This window comes from Pleurodeles waltl, chromosome 1_2 (assembly GCF_031143425.1).
Source record: "Pleurodeles waltl isolate 20211129_DDA chromosome 1_2, aPleWal1.hap1.20221129, whole genome shotgun sequence".
Taxonomy (NCBI): domain Eukaryota; kingdom Metazoa; phylum Chordata; class Amphibia; order Caudata; family Salamandridae; genus Pleurodeles; species Pleurodeles waltl.
In genome coordinates this window covers 928,997,954-929,010,955 of record NC_090437.1, presented here as the reverse complement: position 1 = coordinate 929,010,955, position 13,002 = coordinate 928,997,954, and the positions used below count along the sequence as shown (strand labels likewise).

The 13,002-nt window shown below is 44.8% G+C and overlaps 1 protein-coding gene across 3 annotated transcripts in view; it reads left to right on the top strand.

Moving 5' to 3' along the window:
* SLC7A2 (solute carrier family 7 member 2) overlaps nt 1-13,002 on the top strand; it is a 395,073-nt gene that overhangs the window by 221,528 nt on the left and 160,543 nt on the right. For all 3 annotated transcript variants that reach the window (XM_069200480.1, XM_069200498.1, XM_069200491.1), the window contains one exon: nt 3,552-3,942. In XM_069200480.1, coding sequence (XP_069056581.1) covers nt 3,567-3,942 — 376 coding nt within the window. In that variant the 5' untranslated portion in view covers nt 3,552-3,566. The remainder of the gene's footprint in view (nt 1-3,551; nt 3,943-13,002) is intronic.

Here is a 13,002-nt window from a genome sequence, read left to right as displayed (position 1 = left end):
TTCGGCATCCAACTTCTACATCCTGGTATAATGAGGCTTGGCTAAACGGGAATGTGAACACCTATAGTGCCTATGGTTTGCCAACTGATCGAGTACTTCCAAGCAGCATCTCACTGCTATACTAACCATAAAAGTGGAATTGGAAAGGCCCATTCTCCATCTTTTTCCACTCTCATTGCAATCGTCATTAACTCTTCATGTGAAGTGTTCAAGTAAGTAAAGACCTTTGCCAGCCAGTTAATCCTCTTGCCACTGTTCTCCTTTCCAAGTCCCTCTGCAAATCCTTTGTGGCATTTTTTTTCTGAAACAATCGCTCACATCCTGGCTGCCTAATGCCTTCATCTGGCTGCAGTTTCTCTATCCGGTTTGTTCCACTGGTCGACAACCACGTTTGTCCTCAGGAAACTTCGGCGAATGTGCCTCTGAGGGTTGATCATTCTTTAATCTACCTCAGGCCTCTATAATCCACTGCCAGACACACCCTGCCCCTTTATCCTGCTTTCTCCCTTTGCACTGTTTTTCCATCTTTCTCTTCCTCCTCCTTTCCTCTTTGTGTATTTTTCTACTCTTTCAATCAGGAAATTTCTGATGGGGAGAAATAAGTGTCATTCTCCAAAAACACGCACTGGTTTTGCCTACTGGCAACCACCGGCTCAAACTAAGCACTGGATCTAAGTGGTGTAGCCGTCACTATCCATCTTGACCACTCTATAGCCTTTGACATAGTGTCTCATGCCACATTAAGTTCCTGCTTGCGTGAGGCTAATGTCATATCAAAGGCACTGAATCTCATCCTTTCTCAGCATGACGAAATGCTATCTCTTTCTTCGTTTCAGCCCAATAGTAGCTCAATAATGTCTAGTGTGCAGCATGCCTTCTCTCTCATCCCTATGTTTTTCATCGCATCTTTTTTAGCCCCCTGGATGAGATTCAGATTTTGAGAGTGAGATGTAATTCGTCTGTTGCTCAAGCCAATTTGTATATCTGCAGTGACATCATGAATGTACAACAGTTCCTTATGTCTCTGTTCCTAGAAGACAAGAGTGCTTAGTTGGGTGCTACTCCTCCCCTCGTTGAGACAGTTTACAAAGTTGGTATTGTGTTTTTTCACAGTTTCTCAACAAGAACAACAAAGTGTCATTCAATTGCTTTTTCTCCTAGGATGTCGAGGTTGATTTTGTCTCTTCTTTCTCAGAACCTTTGTCATATTTTTGTAAGCCAAGAAATGACTGGATCACACTTTGGCTACTGCAATGGCCTTTTAATAGCCTCCATTCATATCTTGTTAAACAACTCCAACCTATTGAATAAGTGGCCACCCGCTTTCTGCTCGCTTTTCCACAACATACTGTAATTTAGCTTGCTAGGCAACACTGGCTTCCTGTGGCTAAACCTGAAGTTTTAAAGTCTTTGGGTTTGTCAGTACAAAATCCACAACAAGGGTCCGGTCTTCTTCCATCACCCGTCTTCTGCTTATGTACCATCCAGGGCTATCCACTTCACATCAGCTCTGCGTTACATAGCTGCTCACAGTTCCTAGGATCCAAAGAACTTGTACAAGCAACATATTTGTTTTGTTCTGGTGGCTAAGCACTGAAACTCTTTTCCCTAGTACAATAGGTCCACAACTGGTCATCTAATCTTTTGCAAACTTCTGAAGACCTGGCTTTTTTCAAAACAATGTATAACCTCTAGTCTACTCCCAGCAATTACTCACCACGAAGATACCTTCAAAAGTAATTGTCCGCTCTATGAATTATTAAATAAACACACAGAATAATTGTATAGGTATTTTTTTTTACTTTGGTCAGTGACTTGCTGGAATTGAACAAGCGTGTGAAATTGCCAGAATTTCATTTAGTAATTTATTGTCTATTTGCTATTACGTGCACTTTGTGTTTTTAACGTATTATCCTACCAGCGTTCCTTATTTTCAGGAAATTATGAAGTAAAGAAGGGAAGGAATGATTCTATAGAGCATTTGTGCGGGGGCATGTGTTAACATTACGCGTGTGTGGGTGTGTGGGCTGGGGTGTGTGTGTTTTAGTAACCCACATTCTGTTGACCACACTGGTCCTCACAGTGTTAGAAAACTCTGAAAACAACAGCCAAAATCTCTGTGACAAGCAGTACGTTGCGCTGACTTCTCCTGTACGCTTTTTAGGTATTTTCAAGCTAGTGCATTAAAAAACTATAAAAGTGCAGTTATAATTGATATGGCCTGCTGCATTATCTACCCCAGTAATAAGGAGCTCAGGAAGTTAGAATAGTTAATACGTACTTCATTATGGTCAATGGCCGGTCCGCACATATGTGGGTGTATTTTGTGTGTGTGTTTATTGTGACTGCCATTTGCTTAAGGCTGTTAATGTAAATATTGGTGAGTGAGATCACTCATGATTTTTTAAAGGAAACTGTGTAATGATGACCTTGATTTTGACTATTTGGCTCAATACCTTCAGCCACTTTAGGTTACCTCAGTTTTTCAGTTGTGGGGTAGAGACGCTGTAGAGGGTGATGCACTGTCTTTCAGTCACATTTTGTGACTTTCATTGCTGGGAATTTTTGATACATTGCTTTATTTACTAAATAAACCTACTACACTTGTTCACTGTTGTTGATTAACTTATGCTATCTGTTTTTTAAAGAATGTTGGGGTAATGGTAATTTCAATTGGATTCGCTGTTATTTTAAAGGATTGACCTAGTCCAAACTTTGGTCTGTTGCGTATGTTTTAAGCATTTCTATATGATTGTATGAAACAGTAGGGGCCGATATGTCCATTGCAACAGTGGAAGATCACCCTTTCCTTCCTACATAACAGCCCACCCGCCCAATTTATTGCACGTATACTCTGTCTCTGCTGTGGTTACACCCCTCCGATGGCCCCGCACAATAAGGGTCATCAAAGTTAGACCTTTATGTCTCCCACCTAATTGAGAGGGGCAGACATACAGGTCTTTTTTCACTGCCCGTCATTGCTAGGAAAACCCTGGCAGTAAGTGGCTGTGAAAAAGGCAAAATGTCCCCAGGCCCCGCCATGGGTCATAACTCCTAAGGAGAGGGGGGACATGTTTTTTTTATATTTTCAAAAACTAAATCCTACTTTTCCGCCCGACAAAGTTACAATACATTGACAGGAAACGCCTTGACAGCAGTTCCTGTCACTGCTTAAAATAACCGCTGGCTAGATAGACATTTCAAAATGTTGGCCATTGGCACCTCGCACAGCGTGACCGATTAACTTACCTTGCTGCCCTGTCAGAGGATGGCCCACCGCCAAGTTTTAGAAACGATGAATAACCCTAATGTTGATTGTTGTGCACACACACCACTCCTCGGACTCCCAAGAAACACATGCACAGACACACACATAACTTGACGACTCTCACACTACCATTTTTAATAAGTAGGAAGCATTTACTGCAACTTGAAGCATAAATAATTAGCAATCAGTTCTAATGTGCATACTTTTACTCACAATAGTGAGTGAAGTATATGTTTATGAAGTATATCACTTTTGTATTCTAAAAATGTGTTTTTATTTTCAGATTACTACATACACCATGATTCCATGTGGGCCTGCATTAACATTTGCCCGATGTATATTACGGCGAAAAATTGTGACTCTGGACAGTCTAGAGGATTCAAAGTTATGCCGCTGTTTGTCGACTGTGGACCTCATCGCCCTGGGAGTGGGCAGCACACTTGGTGCTGGTGTCTATGTACTGGCCGGTGAAGTAGCAAAAGCGGATTCTGGGCCCAGTATTGTTGTATCATTTCTCATTGCGGCATTGGCTTCAGTGATGGCGGGTCTCTGCTATGCTGAGTTTGGCGCTCGGGTGCCCAAGACAGGTTCTGCGTATTTATACACATACGTAACTGTTGGTGAGCTGTGGGCTTTTATAACAGGCTGGAATCTCATTCTTTCATATGTCATAGGTAAGTTTGCCACAGCTATTTATATTTTAAGTTATACTTTTGTTTTTATTTCCGCAGTGGTTTGAGCAATATCATATTATTTTGTAATTGTGATTTTCCTAATGGTATAACAAACTAATTATAAACAAAAATTATTATCTGAAACCAAGGAGCATCAACTGAAAACAAATTGGCAGATTGTCTAGCCCCCTTTTCATTTAACCTATGTGATAGATCATGGCACCACGTAAGCTCAGTTTACAGATTAAGTAACCAAGGTACAACAGGACGCCTGATCTTGGAGGGTGAGAATAAGGCCTTGAAATCAGAATTCATTTTAGGCATACAAGAAATTGGAGCCATGCAACAGAAGTTTAAATCTCACGCACATATACCCACTAGCAACACTCACCATACCTTTGGCGCCTCCCAAGAGGTTTACAAGAAATTTGCACTATTCCCTAATCAGTTTCAGTTGCATTTTTATGTGAATTAAGGTAATGTTCAGATGATAAAACCAAAGTGGTATCTGATTTCTCATATTTAGGTAGGAAAGCTGCTAATTGGAGCATTCCTGGAGTGAAGAGAAATGATCCATTGTTCTACAACTTCTCCACCTTCTGCTAGCAAATGCAGAGTTTGTTTGATAACAATTACATGCTCTGTTAAGAAATTAAGACAATGAGTTGTTAAATTTGAAACAGGGCATTAAAGATTTGTTAAGCTATATTGCCACGTTTAATCATTTAACACTAAGACTGGTTGGGCCAAAGAGAAAAAGCATTTTTTTATCAGGGATTATCAACTGAATTAAAGGATATTCTGACACAAGTGGTAAATCTCCCAGCTAGGTGTAAAGGTCTTTGAAGACTCTGCTCAGCACTCCTTTGTCACTGAGGACCAGTAAAATGTCATTACTACCACAATAGGTGGCACAATAGGTGGCAATATTGATCCAGCAGAGTTTCTAGAGAAGACCACTCTTGATGCAACTGATGTAAATTAACCCCAGATGGGACACAGTCATTTTTGCATGCAGCCTTTGATAATCTAAGGCATAATTTAATCAAGGCCGTACTATCAATTGATATTATCTGCACCTTATGAAACTTCATCCCATACCAATTTGGTGTACAGGCTGAAGGATTGCAGCACTGCCTTCTGGTGATGCATTGCTTAATTCTCTACAGGTGCTGTCACTTAGGGCTTTATCAATTTTGTTTGTAATACCTTTTTTTTTTTTTTAAGATCTCTTTTATTGCTTTATAATTGCATGAAACGCATACAAAAACAAAATAACTTCCCATATTTTTGTAACTTCCCATCAAATATACAGAGGTATTTGTTCGGTTCACAAATGAATCACTTATTTGGTCTCTTGTACGATTTTCAACAGGAATGTCTTGATCAACTATACATGATCTGACTCTGATAAATTTGCCTCTGCATCAGAGTTAGAAGTGTCAGGTGTTCTAAAATTGTCCAGTATCATGTTCCAGTGCTGAGCATTGTCTCTAGTTCCTAGGCCCCTGAGTGTTTCCCTTAGTAATACTGTCCCTTCAGTTTCCGCCCACTTGATTAATGCATTTCTCCAACGATTTATCTGTGGTCCCTTCGGATCTTTCCAGTGTGAAGTTATTTCTCTCCTTGCCAGTATCAAGGCCAGGTCTATGAATCTGTTTGTGATTTTATGCTTGCTGGGGCGAGGGAAATCTCCCAAAACCGCCACCATGGCTGATCGGGATAGTGTTCTGCTCGTGCAAGTGGAGAGTGCTTCAAATATCCCCATCCAGTAGTCCCCGATTAGTGGGCAACTCCAGAGCATGTACAGCAACCCTGCTGCTAGTTCTGCACATCGGGGGCAGCTGGCATTTTCTACACCATAAATCTTTGATATCATATAGGGTGTTAAGTAAGCTCTGTGATAAACATATATGTTTATTAATTTAAACCTGGCATTTCTGGAAACTGTATATATGTGTGTGGTTATTCTGGTCCACTGTGTGTCATCTATTATAACATCCAGTTCCCCCTGCCATTTGGTCTTAAGTTTATTTGAGGGAAGACAGATGCTGGTTAGTAGAGATGTATATATCCCTGATATCAACTTCCCTTGGTCTCCTATAGTCCATATTTGGTCACAGGTGTTATGCCTGGGGGGCTCTTCCAGTCCTGTACCCCATTGTCTACGAAGAGTCCTAGCAATTGCGTTAAAGGTTAGGAACAGCCCTGGTGGTATCTGGAACCTTTCCTGGAGTTCTGCATAAGTGCACAGTTTCCCGTTATTATATAGAGCTCCTATGGTGTCGATCTGAAGTGCCATGAATTGGGTGATACCCCTTATTACATGATTTCCTGTGATGGTTCCTATACAGATCAGGAGGGCCTCTGGTGAGTATGGCGTTCTGGTGTGTGTTCGTTTTAGGTATTGTTCCCAGCAGTGACGTGCTGCTTCCCATTCTATCGGAAGTGTTTTATTCTGTTTCTTGGGGTTTAGTAGAATGCCCAGAATTCTATCACGGGGGCAGTGGAGAGGGGTTCTCAGTGCTTCCCCCACTGGGGGTGCTCTGATGAATCGCGCCAGCCATTGGAGTTGGCTCGCCCAATAGTATAATTCAAAGTCAGGAACAGCCAAACCACCCTCTGCTGTTGTTCTCTGGAGGGTGCGCAATGCTATCCTTTGTCTGTTGGTTCCCCATATAAATCCTGTAATCAAGGACGAAATTGTTTTAGATACCACCCTCGATATAATGAGTGGGATGGTTGCAAAATAATATAACATTCTAGGTAATACTATCATCTTAATCAATGCAACTCTCCCAGTAACCGCTAGCGGGAGTGTCTGCCAGAATATCATGCTGTTTTTGATGCTCCTAATCGTGCTCTGAATGTTCCCTTCTAGTAAATCCTCAGCTGAGTGATAGATATTGACCCCTAAATATTTGAATGTGGACGGGGACCACGGAAGACCCCGATTGTCCATTGGTTCTTCGATACCCCTAGCAGCTGGAAAAATGGACGACTTCCCCCAGTTTATTCGGAGTCCAGATGCAGCTCCAAAGTTGTCTAACATTGTCATTGCTCCTGGTAGATCGGTCTCTGCGTTCCGGAGGAAGAGTAACATGTCATCCGCATAGAGAGCAATATGATGCGTCCAGGCATTGATTGTAATGCCTTCGTAGAACCTCTGGGACCTAGCTGATTGGGCGAGAGGTTCAACTGCCAATGCAAAAAGCAAAGGTGAAAGCGGGCATCCCTGTCTTGTACCCCTACCTATGGCAAAGGAAGGGGATATTGTATGGCCAGTGCGTACTCTCGCTGTGGGATTTGTGTAGAGAAGCCTCGTCCATTTGACAAACCCTTCTCCTAGTCCTAGCTGCAGCATCACTCGTTCTAGGTAGTCCCATCGTAGGCTATCAAAAGCCTTCTCAACATCTATCGAGATGATTACTGCTCTATTTGCGTCAGAGGGTAGGGCATGAAGGAGTGAGATCAATCGACGGATATTTTGGGCAGTGCTTCTCTTTGGGATGAATCCTGATTGGTCCTGATGGATCAATGAGGACATATATGGTAGAAGTCTATTAGCTAGTACCCTGCTCAGTATTTTATAATCTAAGTTCAACATTGATAGTGGGCGGTATGATCTAACTTCTGTGGGGGTTTGGTAGGTTTCAGAAGGGGAATCATTATTGCCTCTGTAGTGGAATGAGGCAAGCTGTTGTTATTCCATGCCTCTGCATATAAGATGCTGAGCTGTGAGGTTAATGAGTCCTGATATGTAAGGTAGAACTCCAAAGGGAGACCATCTGCTCCCGGTACCTTGCCCCTTGCCATACTCTGGATTGCAGTCTTTATTTCTGTAAGTGATATGGGAGTCGCCAGGGCTATTCTATCTTCCTCTTTCAATGCCGGGAGGTTGAGGTTCCCCAGATCTTGTAATTGAGCGTCGCTGAGTACTTCAGAGGGAGGCGCATACAGCTCTGAGTAATATTTAAGAAAGGTGGTATTGATCTCCTTCTGTCCATATACTTTTATACCCGGGATGGTCTCTAACTCCACCACTATGGTTTGAAGTTGGGGCGGTTTGGCCAGCCAGGCCAGTAGGGCACCTGCTCTGTCGCCCTCTGTATGTTGCTTCTGCAAGAATTGTTTGTAATCGAAACAAGACAATCTAGTGTTAGTTTCTATTATTCTAGCCCTTGTCTCTTCTAGTTGTGTTGAGAGGTCTGGTTGTGATGGGTGCTTACGTTCGAGTTCCCTAAGAGAGTTCTCGAGATCGGTTAGTTCTGTCTCTAGCACTTTCCGTACTCCCACAGTAGTGCTAATACAATATCCCCTGATCACTGTTTTAAAGGATTCCCATTCGACAGATCTGGATGAGGCAGTTCCAGCATTGTTCTCGAAGAATTCCGTAATCTGCGTGCCCAGTTGGGTTCTAAAAGCTTCGTCTTCAAGTGACTCTGCTCTCAGGTGCCAAGTGGGAATCAAAGGTCTTTCGCCGCACCAGGCCAAAGAGATCAATAAGGGATTATGATCTGAGATGGTGCGGCCAAGATACTCGGCCTTCGCCACCACAGATTGCACCTCTGGAGATGCCAAAACGGTGTCCAGTCGTACATGCAGGTCGTGAACTGCTGAATAGTAAGAGTATTCTCTATTGGAGGGATTAAGTTTGCGCCAACAATCCGTTAATTGCCAGTGATTTTGCCACTGCTGGAAGTGCAGTGCTGTTTTATGAGTTACGGATTGTGACAATGGTGGATGTGATCTATCCATTGCGGTATCCACTACACAATTAAAGTCTCCTCCGATTAATGTAGTGCTAGTGAGAAGTGTGCTCATGATCAGTGATAATCTGTCTAGGAATTTTCCCTGTTCGTGATTTGGGGCGTATAGTCCCGTAAGAGTTACCTCTCTCCCATCCAATCTACCCGATATCACTACGTATCTCCCCTCAGTGTCGATCAAGGTATGAAGAACCTGTAATGGAACGCCTGGTCTGATCCATATCAACACTCCCCTCGCAAATGCTGAGTGGTTAGTGGCAAATATTTGTCCCCTCCAGCGCTTTTTCAAGGCCTTGATCTCCTGCTCTAACATGTGAGTTTCTTGTAAGATAGCTATGTGCACTCCCCTTCATTTAAGAAAGCTGTGAACCTTGTACCTCTTGGACATGTTATTTAGGCCCCTGACATTCCATGTAATTATCTTATATTATGTGGTCATAGTTTAAGGAGGGGTGTGGAGGCGGTCCGCTAACACCGCTCTATTACTACTACTAGACAAACCTATTGAGTTTCGTAATCTAAAGTGTGAACCGTTTGGGCTGCGAGATAGATGTGCCTGATAAACCCTGAAAACAACACAACCAAAATCAAACCCCCTTTGTAACTCCCTCTCCCCAGGACCGGTACCTACAACTCTCCCCGTCCAAACCATTACAACTATTTTAATCCTAATTATCAACCTATTGGAGGGAGGCGTGCCAGAGACCAAGAGGCAGCGTCCCGGACCCTCCCCCAGGCCCGATCATGTGTAATGTGCTGGTTAAGAAATGACATCTAGGTTCCTATTGCTCTATATTTACGGTTGGGTCCTATCAATGTCCCTAAACAGATTGCGGTTCCCCCACAATTGTCCGCTCACTTGCCAACTTGTTCTTTTAGCGAGGTCAGATAATCTCGTCCGCTGTTCCTGGGGTGATCAAAGGCAAGCCGACGAGAGTGTCCTGGGAGGATATTGAGGATTGTTCGCAGTTTGAGTCAACGTCTGATGTAGCATCTGGGGTCCGGCGTGTGTGGAAGTCTCCCCCGCTTAATGCTGCTGCTGTTTCCACCGCATCACGCATCTCCTGTTGTGATTGATGTTTCGATGGAGCCGCTTCTGTGGTCTTTTTCCGGGATCTGCTACGTTTCTTCCCGGGGTTTCGGAATGTCCGGTCGCAGGTTGCTCTGCAGTGGATGTTCAGCGATTCAAGCCATTCCATCGCCAGCTGAGGTGTGAGAAAAAAATGGGTTCCGTTATCGTATTCCACTCGGAGTTTTGCCGGAAAGAGCATGGCATATTTTATACCATGCTCACGCATGGCTCGTTTTACTGCGATGTAGGATGCCCTTTGCGCCTGTGTTTCTCTCATAAAGTCTGGGAATATCATAACCTTTTGGCCATTCAATTGTATCTCTCCTAGCTGGCGGGATTGTGACAGTACGTAGTCTCTATCTTTGTGGTAGAGTAATCTAGCGATTATTGTCCGTGGCCTGACTCCCGGTGGGGGTGGACCGCCAGGGATCCTGTGGGCACGTTCCACCGCAAAGAATGGAGAGAAGCCCTCTGATGCTATCGTGTCTCTGAGCCACTGTTCTAGGAATACTTCTATATTAGCTGCGGATGCCTCTGCCCCCTCCGGAACCCCCACTAATCTGATGTTGTTCCGTCGGGCTCGGTTTTCTGCGTCCTCCGCCCTTGCCTCCAATGTTTTCAGCCGGGTGGTCAGGTCTTTAATTTCTGAGGATGAGCCTTTGTGCGCCGCTAACTCTCCTGTCAGCGTAGTCTCGTGCAAACCCACTGTTTCCTTTAATTTACGGTGGACGTCTCGCAAAAGGGAAAGATCTGTGGTGAGGTTATCGATTTTACGCTCAAGCGCTTCCCGGGAATCTTTAATGGCCAGTAGTACAGTGTCCAGAGTTGTTTCTTGTTGTTCGTGCCCCGTTTGCGATTCTCTGGCGGGCGTTGGGGGTGGATTCTCAGTGTGCGAGGGGTCCCCCGCTGGTGATTTGTCTTGTTTTTTTGGTTTTACCATTGTAACAGGTCTCAGACGCTTCTCTTCACTTTTTGAGATCTTAGATTGCTATTATGGCAGTATCTAAGCTTTGGGCCTGGATTGCGGCCCGAGGGCGCTGCACTACACTGTATTCTCTGATGTTCCGTACTGTTGCTCTCGACGTTAGTGGCAAAAGTGTCTGAGTCCTTTGCGCTCTTCAATGGATAGTGTGGGAGATCTCACCTCCATGGGACCCTCGTGTCCTCTCAGCCGAGGGCCGCGGCTGTAGCTGGTTTCCTGCTCCGTCGCGGCCGCTATTTTTTCGGGCGATCTCTGCCCCAGTGTGGAGCGCCGCTGTTCCTACTTGTGCTGTATATTCTCCGATCGCTTCTCTACAATTTTTAAGGCCTTCGGTCGTTATTATGGCAGGATTTAAGCTTTGGGCCTGGATTGTGGCCTGGGGGCGCCGCCTTACCCGCATTCGCTGATGTTCCGCTTCGTAATGTTGTTCTCGCCGTTGGTGGTAAAGGTGTCTGAGCCCCTTGTGTTCCTCGATGGAAGGCGTGAGGGTCTCCACCTCCACGAGATCCCTGTGTCCTCATAACCGACATAACTGTTCTGTCGCGGCTGCCATTTTGGGTTGCGGTAGCCGCGAAGTTTTTTGGGGGATCTTTCCGGGTGATCTCTGCTCCGGGGTGGGGCGCCGGGGTTCCTACTTGTGCTGTATATTCTTCGAACTCTTCTCTTCAATTCCCAAGACCTCCGGTCGTCATTATGGTAGGATTTAAACTTCGGCTTGGATTGTGGCCCAAAGGCCCCACGCTGTGCCTCATTCGCTGATGTTCCGCTTCATACTGTTGCTCTCGCCGTTTGTGGCGAGGGTGTCTGAGCCCCTCGTACCCTCCAGCAAATGATGTGGGGGCCCTCACCTCCACGGGGCCTTCGTATCTCCTCAGCCACGGGCTGCGGCTGCAGCGGGTTCACTGTTCTGTTGCGGCCGCCATTTTAGGTCACGGCAGCCGCGGAGTTGTCGGGGGGAGTTTTCTTGGTAAACTCTGCCCCAAAATGTATCGCCTCGGTCTCTACTCGTGCTGTATATTCTCCGATCACTTCTCTTCAACTTTTAAGACCTCTGGTTGTTATTATGGCAGGATTTAAGCTTTGGGCCTGGATTGTGGTCTGAGAGCGCCGCAATACGCGTGCAGCTCCATTGGTCCCAGGGCACGCCCCCTCTTTTGTTTGTAATACCTTGTTGCTTCCCTTGACACCCCAGATTACATCCCATGGTTCAGATTAATATAATTACTGATGACATCTTATATGTATGGTATGGTATTGTTGTTACCTTCACAGAGCACTTCATACCCTTGAAGAGAAGGGCTAGTACCTCAGAGGATGTGTAGCATGCTGCTCTGCGGGAGTGCTGCTATAGAAGAGCATTTGCCTGCCCTATGTCCTGTGCCGGTATCGTCATGCATGATGGCCAGAGTTCTCTTACCATGGTTTGTCACCTTGCTTTGGCATGTACTGAAGCCAAAGGCGTGAGAGACAGGGCTCTTCGGCATTAGATGCTGGTATCTGCATAGAAAGAACTTGAATATATGCAACACAGCCTATGTGGGAAACACATTGGTGTCATGCTGGCGTGGTAGAGGCTACACTGCATGGATGATGTGTGTATGTGTGTTTGTGTGTGTGTGATCCGTTGTATTATGAATCTTAACAATTTAGGGCATAGTCCCTCAAAACATAGCTACTGGTGGCAATTCGTTACCCTAATCTCTGGTACCTGTCCATTGTGCCACTTGGTCAGTGTCAGTCTCCATCCGCAAGTGTGAAGAACCTGGCAGCCACCGTTCATCATGACCTCTTCTTGCCACCTCATGCTGCTATGTTCAAGGCTGTTTTTTTCGTTTTTGATCTGTGTGGAGACTTGTAGCCTGTCTGGTAGTCCTGCAAAGTATGCCCTCTGCCATTTCTACCGTTCTGTCTTTCACTGTACAAACTGTACCTGTATGCTCTGTCTGAATGGCTTTTGCCTTGCCATCAACAGTTACAGAACCCAGCAGCACGGTGCCCGATGGGCCTTAAACAAAGTGGCCCTGGTTTAGCATTCCTGCGCACATTGCATAGTACGTACAGTCACTCACTGTACGGACTTTTAATCTGTTGTGCACATAAAAAAAACATCTACTATAGTGACCCACTATTTCTTCACAGCATGCTGTTTAAGTATTTACTCCAGAGAGCCTTGAAATCCTTCTCCAATGTATAAACGAACGTGCCTAAAATACGCTGCGCACGCTAGAACGATATTT